Source organism: Pimephales promelas, chromosome 19 (assembly GCF_988280905.1).
Source record: "Pimephales promelas chromosome 19, fPimPro1.hap1.1, whole genome shotgun sequence".
NCBI classification, from domain to species: Eukaryota; Metazoa; Chordata; class Actinopteri; order Cypriniformes; family Leuciscidae; genus Pimephales; species Pimephales promelas.
This window is the reverse complement of record NC_142787.1, coordinates 31,663,863-31,679,149: the sequence shown is the minus strand read 5'-3', so window position 1 is coordinate 31,679,149 and position 15,287 is coordinate 31,663,863. Positions and strand designations below refer to the sequence as shown.

Genomic DNA, 15,287 nt, shown 5'->3' with positions numbered 1-15,287 from the left:
GGTGAGTAAATTATCAGCAAAAGTTTTTTTTAAAAGTGAACTACTCCTTTAAACACATACCTTGAGTTGTTCAATTTTTTGTAAAAATGGTATAGGGTCGCTAACGACCCGAGGTGTGTAACAGTGTAAATATATTGTTCTGCACAACAATAATTGAATCTTTGATGACTGAATTAAGTACAATTTATTGCAAACCTTTCTGAAGCACAATGATGAAGTGACGTTGCACTCATAGTTACGCAGGCAGAAAACAAAAGAATAGAAAGCATCATCAGCAACTCTTGAAATGGCTCTGTGATTTACTGAACAAGTACTGAACGCAATCACTTGTCACTTGATGGTGGATCTGGTGAAGAAGCTGTGAGCGATCAAAATATTGATTTAGAAAACGATATACTTGTGATCATGAATATGAGCCGATGCTGAATGTACTGGGAAATGAGCTTTGATGGTGATGATGGTGCTCAAACTGAACCCTTCCAAGCTCCAAAAGGTAACAAAATATGCTTTATTTTATTCTTCTGTAATAGTTGCTCTAATATCAGGAGAGTTCTTTACTGTTGCGGGAGCTGGAGATCCACCCGTGTTCGATACACACTGGAAAAATTAATGCGCTTTATTTAATCAAAAAAAAATTATGGCAACAGATTACAAGCAATATTATTAATTCAATTTAACAAAATAGAATTGAGTAATAATTAATCAAATTAAATCCTTAAAAGATAACCATTTAAAATGAGTAAAACTTTTATTGTTGTCACCATTATGGTGATCAGTGTTTGTTTTAGCTTTGCTTTAAAATTAAAGTTTTCTTTCTAAAGTTTCAAAAATATCTGTCCAGATATTTTTGATTTATTTTTTAGTGTAAACTTTAAGGAATAATTTGATTCATTATTACTCAATTCTAATTTGTTAAATTTAATTAATAATATTGCTTGCCACAATTTAATTAATTAGATAAAGCATATTCATTTTTTACAGCATAGAGGCGGATTGCTTAAGACCAGAATATGTAATAATGATTGGCGAAACATTCATGAATTTAAGGTTTAATCAAATATGTTAGACATTCCCTGGCCCTGTTTGTATATCGTCTATAGTATACTTTCAGAAACTAACCAAAAAATCCTGAAAGAAACATTGAAATATATAGCAGCTATGAATTGGTACAGCTCTGATTATTGTGTCCATAAGTACATGAACAATGCACTTTCACAGTTTGCCATTCACAGTTCAAGTGACAAGAAAATGCGCTATAGAAAATCTGGTGTGTGAAATAGGAACAAAATTGGGCCTAAATTGAGACTCTTGTCAGATTTACCCAAAGAGATTTACCCAACATAAACTCTTTTGATTGATGCACCAGAGCCTCTTGATGACGGCTTTCATCGAAAATGGCACAAACTGGGCACATTTGGTACATAATATGTCTCGTATACAGTATGCTAATTTGCAGTCCACTTATCATAGCGGATGTGAGAAGACTGTGTACCAGAGAGTGACGGCACTGCTCACTTCATCTATGCTAACAGATTCACACGGCTCTGCTACGGTCGCGTAGCAACAGAGAAGGTAGTTTACATCTCTGTCTTTAGCTTCGGTGGTGATGTAACTGAATATATAAATCAGAGAGGGATTGAGTATAGTCATTTTAAAAGTATACTCTCCCAAAAGAATAATCAAACCTTAATTTTGGGGCTGTAGTCAATGCCGTAACTTACTGTAGTTGTAGGTTCAGTAAATTTCATTGATTGTCTTTGTGCAATTTAGTATTTTGGTCTGTGCAGAATATATTTCCCCTAAATTGATCAATATTTGGCTATTTAAGGTTAGTTCTAGATGCATTCTTATTTTGATTTAAAAAAGAGAGTATGGCGTACTTTTTCCTCCTCAACCTTTTCAAAAGAATCCAGTTCCTTCATTCTGTCATTTATAGCTAGCAAGAGATTTCCAACATTCAACATGGGCATCGTTTTATCTTTATAGGGATAAAAAAGTAATATTATATTCTTTATTTAATTTCTGCACAGGTTATGAGGGAACAATGCCTCATATACCAAGTCTTTATAATGTGGGTTGTGGGAAGTGCGTTTCCTTTATGCTTTTGTTATTTCCAGGCGCTCTGCGCAATTAAAACAAAAATGAAGCAAGACATCACTATGATGTAGCCTAGTAAAAGCATTGTGTGCCCACTTACACTGCTAATTGCTTTTCACATTTCCAAAATAGAGCTTATTTCAGCACATGCATGAAAGTAGTGTTATATGCTGGGAAACTGATAAAGACAGCCATTAAATGGATTTGAGGTAGAATCGTTTAAGGGCACGGAAACACATAAGAGAAATGATGGCAGTGAAAGGGAAAAAATTAAATAAAGCATTTTCACAATGCAGCAATCACCACCTTGATTACGAAAGAATAGAAACAGACTAGCAATAGGGATTCGGTTGCTCTTACTCAGAGAAGCACCATTAAATTAATGCGGTTTGTTAAATAAATGCCGGAAATCCCACATGTTGCTGTAACAACAGAAGTGGGCAACATAGTGATGAACATGAAAATGAAAATGTTGACAAATCCCATTCACAGGTCATTACAAACAAGGTGCTATCATCAATCTGAGGAGCACTTCAGGAGGATCGATTTAATATATATATATATATTTTTAAATCATTATTCATACAGAGATTCAGAATCTATAAAAAAAAAATAAAGAGCGAGAATAGTACTGCTAACATGAAATTAAATGCAGTTTCCCAGTGTATGCGCATGGTAATGTATTAAAAGCTGTGAGAGACAACTTTCTCCAATGGAAACTACTAGGGGTGTAACGGTTCACAAAATTCACGGTTCGGTTCGATACGATACACTTGTGTCACGGTTCGATACGTTTTCGATACAGCAAAAAGAAAGAAATGCCTGATAAATGTCATTGATATAAATTTTTATTATGTTTTTATTAAAACTAACATCAAAAAGTATTATATTTTTTAATTTGATCAATTTTGCAGCTATACTTGACTTTTCTTAGGAGCTTATAAACAAAACCGCTCATTAGACAAAATAAAGTAATGTAGTAGTTATAATTATAAACAAAGGTTTATTTTAGTTCAGATTAACATCTGAGGGCAGCAATTGTATTCATAATGTCAAAATAAAACTGACGTGATGTTACTTAAAAGCATTATAACCTACTAACTATTCCTGCCAAACTTACCTAGTGTTATACAGTAAACCCATGGTGAACGAATGTTGCTGATCTGTGGACACTGGATAGTTCATTCATGGCACAATTCTTCCTGGTTTCAACGTCAGCGCGGTTTGACCGTTATTAACGGAGAAATGTGAATGTTTCTCACTAGATCTCGCAGCGATGTTATTACTTTAATGGCGAACTCAAATGTTTTCTTTACTGGATTTGGCTGTGTATAACAAGGTGCTGCTTGATTCAGATCGGCTCGCGCTGCGTTGGTCCAAACTGATAAACGGTCCGTCAACCACACAATAACATTTGCCATTTGACGTTGGGCAGTGTTGTGATTACGTCAGCATCTATGAGCGCGCTTACCACGCGCGACGCGCCTAAATTTAAAACCTAACGAAATGTTGGTCGGCGGGAAAAACGGTCCAACGGACCGTTCGGTTTAAAAATGCAAACCGAACGGTTCAATACGAATACGTGTATCGTTACACCCCTAACAGACGTCTTTCAACAAATTGAAACTCCTCAATAACAACTTCCTTTGGAGGAAATATTTGAGATTACTTCGAAGCTTTTCCACCCCCAAAGTTCAGACTCCTTCCCGAGAAAGGAACCGCCACAGAATCCAGAAAGAGATCCTAGGTATTGTTTTCCAGTTTATGAAACAACATTTTGTACATCTGAGCAGCATTGTGTAGCTACAATAGAGAGCAACCGCTGTCACTTCTGTGTTGTACCCTGTTTCACAAAGAGACAGGGTTTAAAATGTCATTTGTATTATATCAGTGAGCCGCAGATGAGAGAGGACGTGAGGGGCGAGGTGTTGGTGGGCTGCTGACAGTTCCTGGGAGCCATGGCAACAGCGCTCACGTAATAGCTTCTGCTCTGCATCAGCCGGAGAGCAAAGAGGACGAGAGTGATGGATCTGCAAACAAAGCTGATTCTGCCCCCAAAACGCCTCACACATGACTCAGGTCTATTTTTGTGGGCTCATACCGCTGTGCTTCGACCCAGAAGGGGAAAGGCGGTGGGCAAACCGTAGTGTTGATCCAGACTGCGGAGTCCCCTCAAGCCCAAGTCCGTGTGAGTCCGGCCCTCGCGAGGCATGGTGGCGATGGCAGAGGCCTGGGGCTCGACTGGCATGTTGTTGTGGTTGAGGTCCATGGTGGACAGGAGGTGCCCGAGCGAGTCCCAGCGTCGGGCCGAAGGTAGGCGTATGAGGGACGAGTAGCCACGTTCGGGAAACACGGTCACGGGGGCCATCTTGCTGGTCTCAGACTCTTGGTGCTCCCTGGAGGACCTGGTTGTAGGTTTGGTGTAAGTTCCTCCCCTTGGGTCCGACAGTACTTCACTGTAAGGTGGCGGCGGGTCCTCCATCAATACGGCCTCTTCGTAGCATGGAGGTTTTCCAAAGACATCTGTGTCTGCTGAGAAAAACCAAATGTTTCAGAAAGAATACCAAACACGCAAAGTTTTGGTTGCTTATAATCACTGTTGCCTCATGAGCCCAAGATATTGTGGGCCTTTCTTTTTCCAAGTCATCATAAAACATGCATAATCACACGATTTATCAGATATAAAAAGTTATCAGAGGACATTAGACAACATACAAGTAATGAGGGCTTGGTATATTCTATCAGGGGAGGGAAGAACTAAAGCTTTGTACGTCATCTCATCATCTCATCTCGTCATCTCTAAGATGAAAGCTTGCCTAGGATATATGTTCTTTGTGAAAAGAAGATAACCAGCATTTGGAGGTCAGAGATAAGACTGTTTGCCTGTGACTAGGCAGTGTTTTCCCCCTATCATTTGTGCTTTTACTAGAATGGAAGATGAAAGCTACACCCGGAAAAAGTCTTGCAGTGCGAAGAGGCAGCACTTCTTAATTATCATGTGTTCTGATATAGGATTGCAGCAAACGGAGGCAGTGCTTCTTAAACTGCACTTTTAACCCAAATTGTTGAGAAAACCAATTTTTTTTTCATTTTCTCAAGACAATGTGAGTGGTGCTTGCCCATCCAATGAGTGGTTGCAAGGGAATTGCTATATCACTCTCTGAAAAAAAAAGTACAAAAACTGTCACTGCGGGCTGTAACCTTTTCAAAAGGTACACTTTTGTACCTTAATGGTACCTATTAGCACTTAAACTGTACATATTAGCACCTAGAATATATATATTAACATCTAAAATGTACATTTTAACACCTAAAATGTACATAACATATAAAATGTACATATTAGCACATGAAATGTACATATTAGCACCTACAATGTACATATTAGCACCTAACATGTACATATTAACACCTAAAATGTGCATATTAGCACCTAACATGTACATATCAACATATAAAATGTACATATTAGCACATAAAATGTACATATTAGCACCTACAATGTACATATTAACACATAAAATGTGCATATTAACACCTAAAATGTACATATTAGCACATAACATGTACATATTAGCACCTAACATGTACATATTAACACATAAAATGTGCATATTAACACCTACAATGTACATATTAGCACATAAAATGTACATATTAGCACCTACAATGTACATATTAGGACCTAAAATGGACATTTTAGCACCTAGAATGTATTAACACCTCAAATGGACATATTAACCCAAAATTATGTCATTATTTACTCACGAATAACAAAAATGGTGTGCACATCCCACACCCAAATTGGGCTCAGGTGCAGGACAGCTAAGTGATATAAACAAGGAAAATTGTGTGTGCCCAATTAAGGTGATCACCTGTGTCTATTTAAAGTTGATATTGTGCCTGATGAAGACCTGAGGGTTGAAACGTTGCCTTTTAATAAATGATTTTGGAGCTGTAATTTTCAGATGTTGGAGGGATGCTGATAAACTGTCAACAAACAGAGGTAAGTCTGCTGTTTATACACTTCTTATGGTATTAATTATGTCACTGAACTGAACGTGCTCCTCTTGAACTTTGTTAATGAAACATCATGCATTGTTGTGCTCTTGTGAATGCACATTGGAGATTAATATTTTCCAAATAAAGTGGTGAATTGTTGTTCTTTTGTGCAAAAAGAATTCATAAAATTGAGGTTAAACCACTTGGGTCCCATGGATTACTTTTATGTCTTTACCTTTCTACACTCTCAGAAAAAAAGGTACAAAAGCTGTCACTGGGGCTGTACCTTTTCAAAAGGTAAACTTTTGTCAATTTTAGGTGCTAATATGTACATTTGAGGTGCTAATATGTACATTTTATGTGATAATATGTACATTTTAGGTGCTAATATGTCCATTTCATGAGCTAATATGTCAATTTTAGGTGCTAATATGTACATTTTAGGTGCTAATATGTCCATTTCATGAGCTAACATGTCAATTTTAGGTGGTAATATGTTCATTTTAGGTGCTAATATGTCATTTTTAGGTGTTAATATGTACGTTTTAGGTGATAATACGTACATTTTAGGTGCTAATATGTCCATTTAATGAGCTAATATGTACATTTCAGGTGCTTATATGTACCACTAAGGTACCAATATGTAGCCTTTGGATACAAAAGTGTACCTTTTGAAAAGGTACAGCCCCAGTGACAGCTTTTGTACCTTTTTTTCCTGAGAGTGCCTATAGGGGTTGAAAGTGGTAGCTGTGTTGCTGTCAATGGAGGGACCGAAAGGTCTCAGATTTCATTAGAAATGATACAATTTTAATAGTTGTGTATTGAATTCCAGCCTTGGGTCTCAATCAAATTCTGATACCTAGATATGGCCATCCATCTATTCATTCTTCAAACAGCTTGTCCTGTAGGGTCGCAAGTACTGTAGATATGGGCTTGCCGAATGATTTTAAATAACATTCATGTCTATGTATTTGAAGAAATAGTTGTTTGTCTTAGCAAGCACCATTAAATAGTTCATAGGTCAATTCCAGACACCCTATAGTTTCAGGTCTGCTCACAACATCATCTAAAACTGTATTTTTCTTCAATTCATCTAGCAGAATTTAGTACATTTAGTCATTTGATTGTGACTCTATCTTGAAACTTGTACTTCTCATTAAATACAAAGTTTACTTAAGTTTACTCAAAGACCGTTTTCTCATTTGATGCTCAATGTGTCACAGGGGACATGATGAGTCTGTTGTTGTAAAGTGATACAAAAGTCCCTTTAAAGAGCAGAATTCTTTCCGACTCTTACTCTTTCGTGAGCTGACTTATTACTCAGGCCCTGTTTCAATGTGTGGTCATCCATCCTGTGTGTTTGGCACAGGTTTAAAGGGACATTCTTTGCCCATGACTGGGGATCCAGCATCTTTGGCAGCCAAAGCACATGATTAGCCCAGCTCTAGCTCAGTACTGTACTCGTCTGCCTACACAACACCCACTCAAGACTCACTGTTACCATGTCATACATGAAAGAATGCAGCTCGGGCTGCCAACACTGTGTGAGGAGTCAAGGTTTTCAGTTGTACTGCCCTTGGGAGATGGACGATCTTTGTTGATTGGTAAACAGTGTTAAAGAACGGCATGCTTCATGTTTTAATAAAAGGTAGTAGCGTCCTCTGCTTATTGGATTATGCAGATTGCTATTTGAAAGATGATAATTCACGACAATGATTTCATGTCTGTTCAGGTGCTGTTTATGCTAGTGCTGGTCTATAATCATGCTGTTCTCACTCCGGCTTCCCATGCTGGTTTGTGTACTTGAGACGCGGTCGCGAGGCCGTATTTTAATGGTCTCGGTCTTGTCATGGACGCGTGTGCATTTTGACTCGTACTCGAACATATTAGGACTCGGACTTATTCCCAAGTCCACTCGAGTCCCATTCAAAATGTCATGATTATTACTGTATGTTAATTTTTTTTTAATTGTTGTTTGATTGAAACGTCCAATGATTGCTGGCTTTCTTGTGCACAACTGCGCATGACTTGAGACCATAACGTTGGCGGCGTGCAAATGCAGCAGGACCCAGGTCAGATGTGATGTGGAGCCTCTGGCTCAACTATGTATTGAAAATGTCTGCCTTATCATTCATAATTCAGTTTGCATGTAAGAGCCACACAGAATTCGTGTGCAGTAATGTGATGTGAAAGAGCACTTACTGATTGTCATAATTGTAATAAAATGACCTTTACACCACTATGTGGCCTTTTTACCATTACAGTGTAAATTATTCCATGTTATATTTGGTTTACTGTTTGAGTGGTGCCTATTTTATTGTTGCCACCAAATATTTTACATATTCTTGAAGATATCTTTAAGTCTGGTTTCAGACTCAACCTTAGGTTATCCAACCTCTCTGGTCTCGACTCGGACTCGACTCTCTATGGTCTCGATCTCAACTTGGACTCGACTCTCTATGGTCTCGATTCGGACTCGACTCTGCTATGGTCTCGACTCGGACTCGACTCTCTATGGTCTCGGTCTAGACTCGGACTCGACTCTTTGATCTCAGTCTAGACTCGGACTCGACTCTCTTTAGTCTCGACTTGGACTCGACTCTCTTTGGTCTCGGACTTGACTGTCTTTGGTCTCAACTCGGACTCGACTCTTTGGTCTTGACTCGGACTCGACTCTCTTTTGTCTCAGACACGACTCTCTATGGTCTCGATTCGGACTCGACTCTGCTATGGTCTCGATTCGGACTCGACTCTCTATGGTCTCGGTCTAGACTCGGACTCGACTCTTTGGTCTCAGTCTAGACTCGGACTCGACTCTCTTTGGTCTCGGGCTTGACTCTCTTTGGTCTCAACTCGAACTCGACTCTTTGGTCTCGGTCTCGACTTGGACTCGACTCTCTTTGGTCTCGGACTTGACTGTCTTTGGTCTCGACTCGGACTCGACTCTGGTCTTGACTCGGACTCGACTCTCTTTTGTCTCAGACTCGACTCTCTATGGTCTCAGTCTCGACTTGGACTCGACTCTCTTTGGTCTCGACTCGGACTCGACTCTCTTTGGTCTCAGTCTCGACTTGGACTCGACTCTCTTTGGTCTCGGACTTGACTGTCTTTGGTCTCGACTCGGACTCGACTCTTTGGTCTTGACTCGGACTCGACTCTCTTTTGTCTCAGACTCGACTCTCTTTGGTCTCGGACTTGACTGTCTTTGGTCTCGACTCGGACTCGACTCTTTGGTCTCGACTCGGACTCGACTCTCTTTGGTCTCAGTCTCGACTTGGACTTGACTCTCTTTGGTCTCGGACTTGACTGTCTTTGGTCTCGACTCGGACTCGACTCTCTTTGGTCTCAGTCTCGACTTGGACTTGACTCTCTTTGGTCTCGGACTTGACTGTCTTTGGTCTCAACTCGAACTCGACTCTTTGGTCTCGGTCTCGACTTGGACTCGACGCTCTTTGGTCTCGGACTTGACTGTCTTTGGTCTCGACTTGGACTCGACTCTCTTTGGTCTCGGACTTGACTGTCTTTGGTCTCGACTCGGACTAGACTCTCTTTTGTCTCAGACTCTACTCTCTATGGTCTCAGTCTCGACTTGGACTCGACTCTCTTTGGTCTCGAATCAGACTCGACTCTCTATGGTCTCAGTCTCGACTCGGATTCGACTCTCTTTGGTCTCGACTCGACTCTCTTTGGTCTCAGTCTCGACTCGGACTCGAGTCTATTCTCATAGATGAATAACTAAGAGATATGAAACTTTAGAAGGAAAGGGTGAAAGAACGATTTGAAAATTGACCAAAGTCACATTCAATTAAATGAAGTGGTATTTGCAACTAACCTAACCCTAACCCAGCTAAGAGAAGGACATTTCGAAACATTTAGTCATTTCAAAGGTCTAGTTTTTGAGTTTAATTTTGCTTATATTCTGCTAAGAGTTGTTAAAAGACATGGTCATGCGGCTCTTTGTAAAGAAACGTTTTTCTTCCGAACATGTGGGTGGATGACTGTAGAAGCTTCAAGATAGTCCCCATAGCCCAGCTTGCAAACAAAACTGCATTTGACGATTGAGCTTGTGTGAACGTCCTACCTTCAGAGACCGTCCAGTTTGCTTGAGGGAGAGTGTGTGTAACAGGCAGCGGCGGAGACATCATTTGAAGAGGAGGGCAGAACTGAGGGGGTTCTCTCGGAGGGTATCCTCCCCCGGTGCAGTCCAGAGGCTCCATCTCCAGCGCCCGCAGGCACTGTTCCCTCAGTCTCTCCTCACGCCGCCGCTTCAGCTTGCGCTGAGCGAAGCTGCAAAAGCAGCAAAGCATGACAATGAGAGCCCAGATCAGCCAGAAGCCGGCAAAGCATGCCAAAAACGTATAGGTCCCCTGCGACATCACCATGATGATCCCCTTGATATAGTTTGTGCCCTCCAGGATCCAGTGGGAAGAGTTAAAGTCTTGAGTCGTAGAGTTCACGCACCAAGTCTCAAAGCACACAAACAGACCATAGCTATCAGATTTCTATGAATCCTGTTGTTCAAAACCATCAGGAGTCTATCCAAGTGTTTGCTGAGCTCATTGTTTTTAAAGTGACTTGATTTCACTCGAAGCACATTCCACGAAAACGCAAGATATATTGCAAAAGAGAAACTGTAGGGGCACGTTCCGAAGGCCCTTCCACGAGAAGAAATGAATATCTGCAGATGCTCTTTTCCTGACAGCTGGTGCTATGAGGGAATGCTAACGTCTCGCAGTGCCTGGGTCTCCTCCTGTGTTGTGATCCTCCGCTGAGCAGATCTCCAGAGGACACCAGCAGTCACGCTGCTCAACAAAGGGAAAGAACATAGAAGGGGGCAGCCGTCATAAGTTATGAACTTGTCATATTTTCAAAACACAGACCCTTAATATTTTACACACAATGGCCCGTTTCCTAATTAACCTCAGCTGTTCAAGCACAACTCGCACAATGACTTTAGGGGGCAAGTATCGATTTCATACATCGAGAGAGTGGTAGTACACATAGTTTTCCAGAGAGATTGTCAACAAAGTAAGTTTTCATTCACTAATGTATTTTGAACATTAATGATAGCTTTCAACATGGCACCTCTTCAGCTGTCGATGACGGCTCTCGACTGCCGACAAATAAACATGCCATTTTTATGACAACTTATGTAACCAGTTCTGAGGTGATCAAAAAAATTTATTTTTTTTCTGCACACATTCACATCTCTATCCGAGATCTTGTTGACCTTGAGAAAGCAGAATAATTCTTTGTCCTGTGTCATTATCACTGATGTTCCCATCTTTACTCGCACTGCCTTAAAAACGAATTCAGCTATGTCATCTTTTGGAGGACATGACCTATAGATTACCCGCTTTACACTGGGGACAATTACATGTGAATATTGGTCAATAAATAACTTATTTAACATGCATTGATAGTCATTCAGTTTATAGGAATGGTCAGAGAACTCTTATTAAAAACACTGGCTTTGATTAAATGAATGAGAAGGAAGCTGTCATCACCTCTTACTTAACTGAGGAAGAACTATGACTTTGCCTAACCTCAATGATTCCCCCTATTAACAAATTGTCATTGATATAAAGCATGTATGTAAAATTATATTAAAAATAACACCAAGAAACATTTTTACAAATAAAATAAGGGCTGTGTTTTTTCTTTAAAAACAGTTTTCAGTGTTTGGTAAGCTAATATGTCCATATATAATCATCACAATAAATGAATTAATCCATAAATCAACGATCGTGTGTAGTTTGCGGATAAACATGCGCAATTGGTAATGACAGATGAACACCACATTTTATGTTACAAAGAGTAAACTATAACATTCAAGGACTTGAAAATCTTCACGTGTGAACCCCTGTATTTATTAGGCGTCATTTTATACCACCGTGTGTTCGTAATTTACAAATAGAAACAAATATGCTGCTCTCGTACTTACATACGCGTCTTCCCTGTGTTCCAGACGCGTGACACCGCTTCAATGGTCGGGACGTGACTCAATCCATGTAAAGTTGCTGTAGTTGTCCGTGGCACATGTTAGCAGACTTGTTACATGCGTGTGTTTTTGGGGGTCTTCACTAATGTTTACCTGGATAAACGGAAAGCGTTTCGTGTTCCGCGTCAGTCCTCATGCAGTCGTGATGCGCGCGCTGGTTAATGGACACCTGTAATTGACGCGCGCGTGCCGTAAAAACACCCACATTGGCACTCCGAGAGATGCTTTCACGAGGACTCTGGATATCAAATTGAGAATAACGGTTCTCTAAACAATCTGACATGGTCGCTCCTCCTTTTTAACTGTTTGTTGAACAAAGAGACTGAAGTGGCACGAATGGGATTTTTTTGTTGTGTCTGGATCGGTCATGATGTTTATGATGTGGTTGTGAGAATGAAGTCTAAACGTCACTACTTCAGTCATGATAACAATAATCTCTTCGGTTTGTTTCACAAACGCATCTCACTGGATGGAAAGGTCCGTTGATATGACTAGCCTATTAAAGATGCACTCAATTATTTTACACATTAAAAAAAAAGTTTCATGCAACTAAAATGATACGTACGCTCACATAAAATGAAAACGCCATGTATAATTCGATTAAGAATGTTAATGGATGGCAATATTATTCCTCGTGTTGATTGGTTGACAACATGTTGCTTCTGAACTATGTTAAATAAAATTCACAACAAACATGCTTACGAATATGTTTCTTGCTTACGAATTCTGTATCTGTACAGCACTTTGGGGCAGTAGTGGGTGTTTGTAAACGTGCTATATAAATAAACTTGACCTTGACCTTGACCTTGAATATAACAGAACATGCTCAAGGACATCTGTATTGGAGAGAACATGGTCGAGAACATTTTGATAAAACACACGCTCAAGAACATTTTGTGTAGATTGCAGTGGCCTTGGTTCCATAAATATGCTATTTTTCACATTTATAAGCCATGGACCAAACCAACCATCTCAGATGTGAATAACAATAGTACAAACGTTTATAGAAGTAATATATAGTCATTCACAGTGCATATGCAGGAGTGTGCGGTCACTGTAGAGCTCGTTTGGCATGATTCTAGGATTAGTGATGGTCTGTATATAGTTACAGCACTGTTTTTTGTTTTGCACTGTAACATGATTTTTAAAATCCATCAAGCATTTATGGTGTTTTTAATTTGCTTTAAAGGTGCAGTGTGTAGATTTTTAGCGGCATCGGTCGGGAGTTGCATCGGTCCTTTCGAAGAAGCTACGGTGGCTCAAACATCTCGTCATCTGAGACCGCAGGGAATAGCCAGAGTAAGCTAAGAGTGTGTAACATTGTCACTGTTTCTGTACCCATTATAAACCACATCATGGATAAAGTTTACAAAGCCATAGTCAGGTGAGGATCAAAATATATAATATGATAATAGTAATCAGCTGATCATCTCACAAACGAAATTAGCACATTTATTCCCACATAGCAAACCCATGATGCAGCGAGGGAGAAGAACCACATGAAACTATGCAACTATATTTTTTTCTAAAAGGGTAGTAAAAGTTTTTTATGAGCTGTCACTGTGTCTGAGCTGGTTAAAGCCTTTTTTACCTTTTAAAATTTTTACTTCTTGAACCCAACAGTGTACTCTAGGAAACACTGGCAAGAGCACTTAGCATTGAAGACTGTTTTTCAGAACATGGTGCATTTAACAGAACATGCTCAGGAGCTTTTTTTCCATAGCATAAAAGATGCTCAAAAATACTAGAACAGATATTCCATATAACATAAGAGTTTTGCATAAGACCTTCTCTTGTTGAATGCATTTATTAAGTGTTCAGGATAGCAGAATGGAAGTGATTTGTATACCTCCTCTTTTAATCTGTGCTACAGTGTTGGACATAAGGGAAAAGAGCATTGCTATGACAACTTGCATGAACACTGCACCAGATTCACAGAGACTATAAAGTCTGAGGTTGCCATATTGCTACCATTATTATGATGCAGTGCTTCACCATACAGTGTAGCCGTGGGCTTTCACTCTTCATCATAGACAAGTTAATAGGATAGGACAGACAATGGGATACGCCATTATTAGCATGCACAAAAAAAATGCAACAGTATTTGATTGGCAGTGTGTTATGTACGTCAGAGTAATGCTTGTGGTAATTTTAGACGTATCCACGCACACCTCAGACTTTAAATAATTCTATTGCTGGACTCATCATACTGTAGACACCATCAATGTCTGTGTTAATTTTTGAAAGCCCTGGGCAAAACCTTCTTGAAGCGTTCTTTGTTTTTCATGCTGAACAACCCTCTCCCTCTCCTTGCTGGCCCTGTGGATGAATAAAATACATCAGAGAGTGTGCTTTTGCCTTTTATTTCACACGAAAGAATGGACACATTATACTGAAATTAATGAATAGCACCATTTCATACCCACGTCTGTCTGTCTGTCTGTCTGTAGGCAGTCCAGAAATATCAACCTTGATCTATTATGAGACCATTTAGTTCCTTTAGAAAGCAGGAACATTTCCATACCTTCACAATCGGTCCCATACATTTCTTCATCTTTACATTACACATTTTATTGTATTTTTTGCGGTAACTTACTTCTCCAGACGTTACGCCGGAAGTGATCTCACGCGCGTCTACGTTACGCATTGTTTACACGGAGATTTCGGAAGTTTTACCCTTCACTAAACATATTTAGATATATCGAAATCGTCTTCCATTGCGATTTCCCGTATATCTAAATATGTTTAGTGAAGGGTAAAAATTCCGAAATCTCAGTGTAAACAATGTAGACGCGCGAAAGAGATCACTTCCGGCGTAATGTATGGAGACGGTTCGGTTGACTGGACATCTGATCAGTTCGACGGCTAGTAACAAGAGTAAACTATATAAATACTGTTTGTTTTGTTTTATTTATTTTCTCTTAGGCCATCTATGTGTACTTACATTTACGAGTCATTAAATCATGTTTAATTTGGACTTCTCTGTGCATCTTTGAGGTGGACCCCCTAAAACTGACTGACAGACAACACCGGTTTGACCGAAAAATGTCAAAATTGAAAATACTGTGGAAAAAAAAGAGACACCTACATCTTGGATGCCCTTCAGGTAAGATAAAACATCAAAAATTAATTTCAAATTGAACTATCCTTGGTTTGATAAAACTATACTATATTTGGTCTTGGCAGA

The 15,287-nt window shown here is 39.6% G+C and overlaps 1 protein-coding gene across 1 annotated transcript; it reads right to left on the bottom strand.

Annotated features, from left to right (window-relative positions):
* Window positions 1-1,033: 1,033 nt before the first annotated feature.
* prr7 (proline rich 7 (synaptic)) lies at window positions 1,034-12,474 on the bottom strand. The gene is made up of 3 exons (XM_039678141.2): window positions 12,044-12,474; window positions 10,181-10,901; window positions 1,034-4,629 (listed from the first exon to the last, which is right to left on the bottom strand). Exons 2-3 carry the CDS (start codon window positions 10,479-10,481, stop codon window positions 4,193-4,195), a joined length of 738 nt encoding a protein of 245 aa, XP_039534075.1. The 5' UTR covers window positions 10,482-10,901; window positions 12,044-12,474; the 3' UTR covers window positions 1,034-4,192.
* Window positions 12,475-15,287: the final 2,813 nt, after the last annotated feature.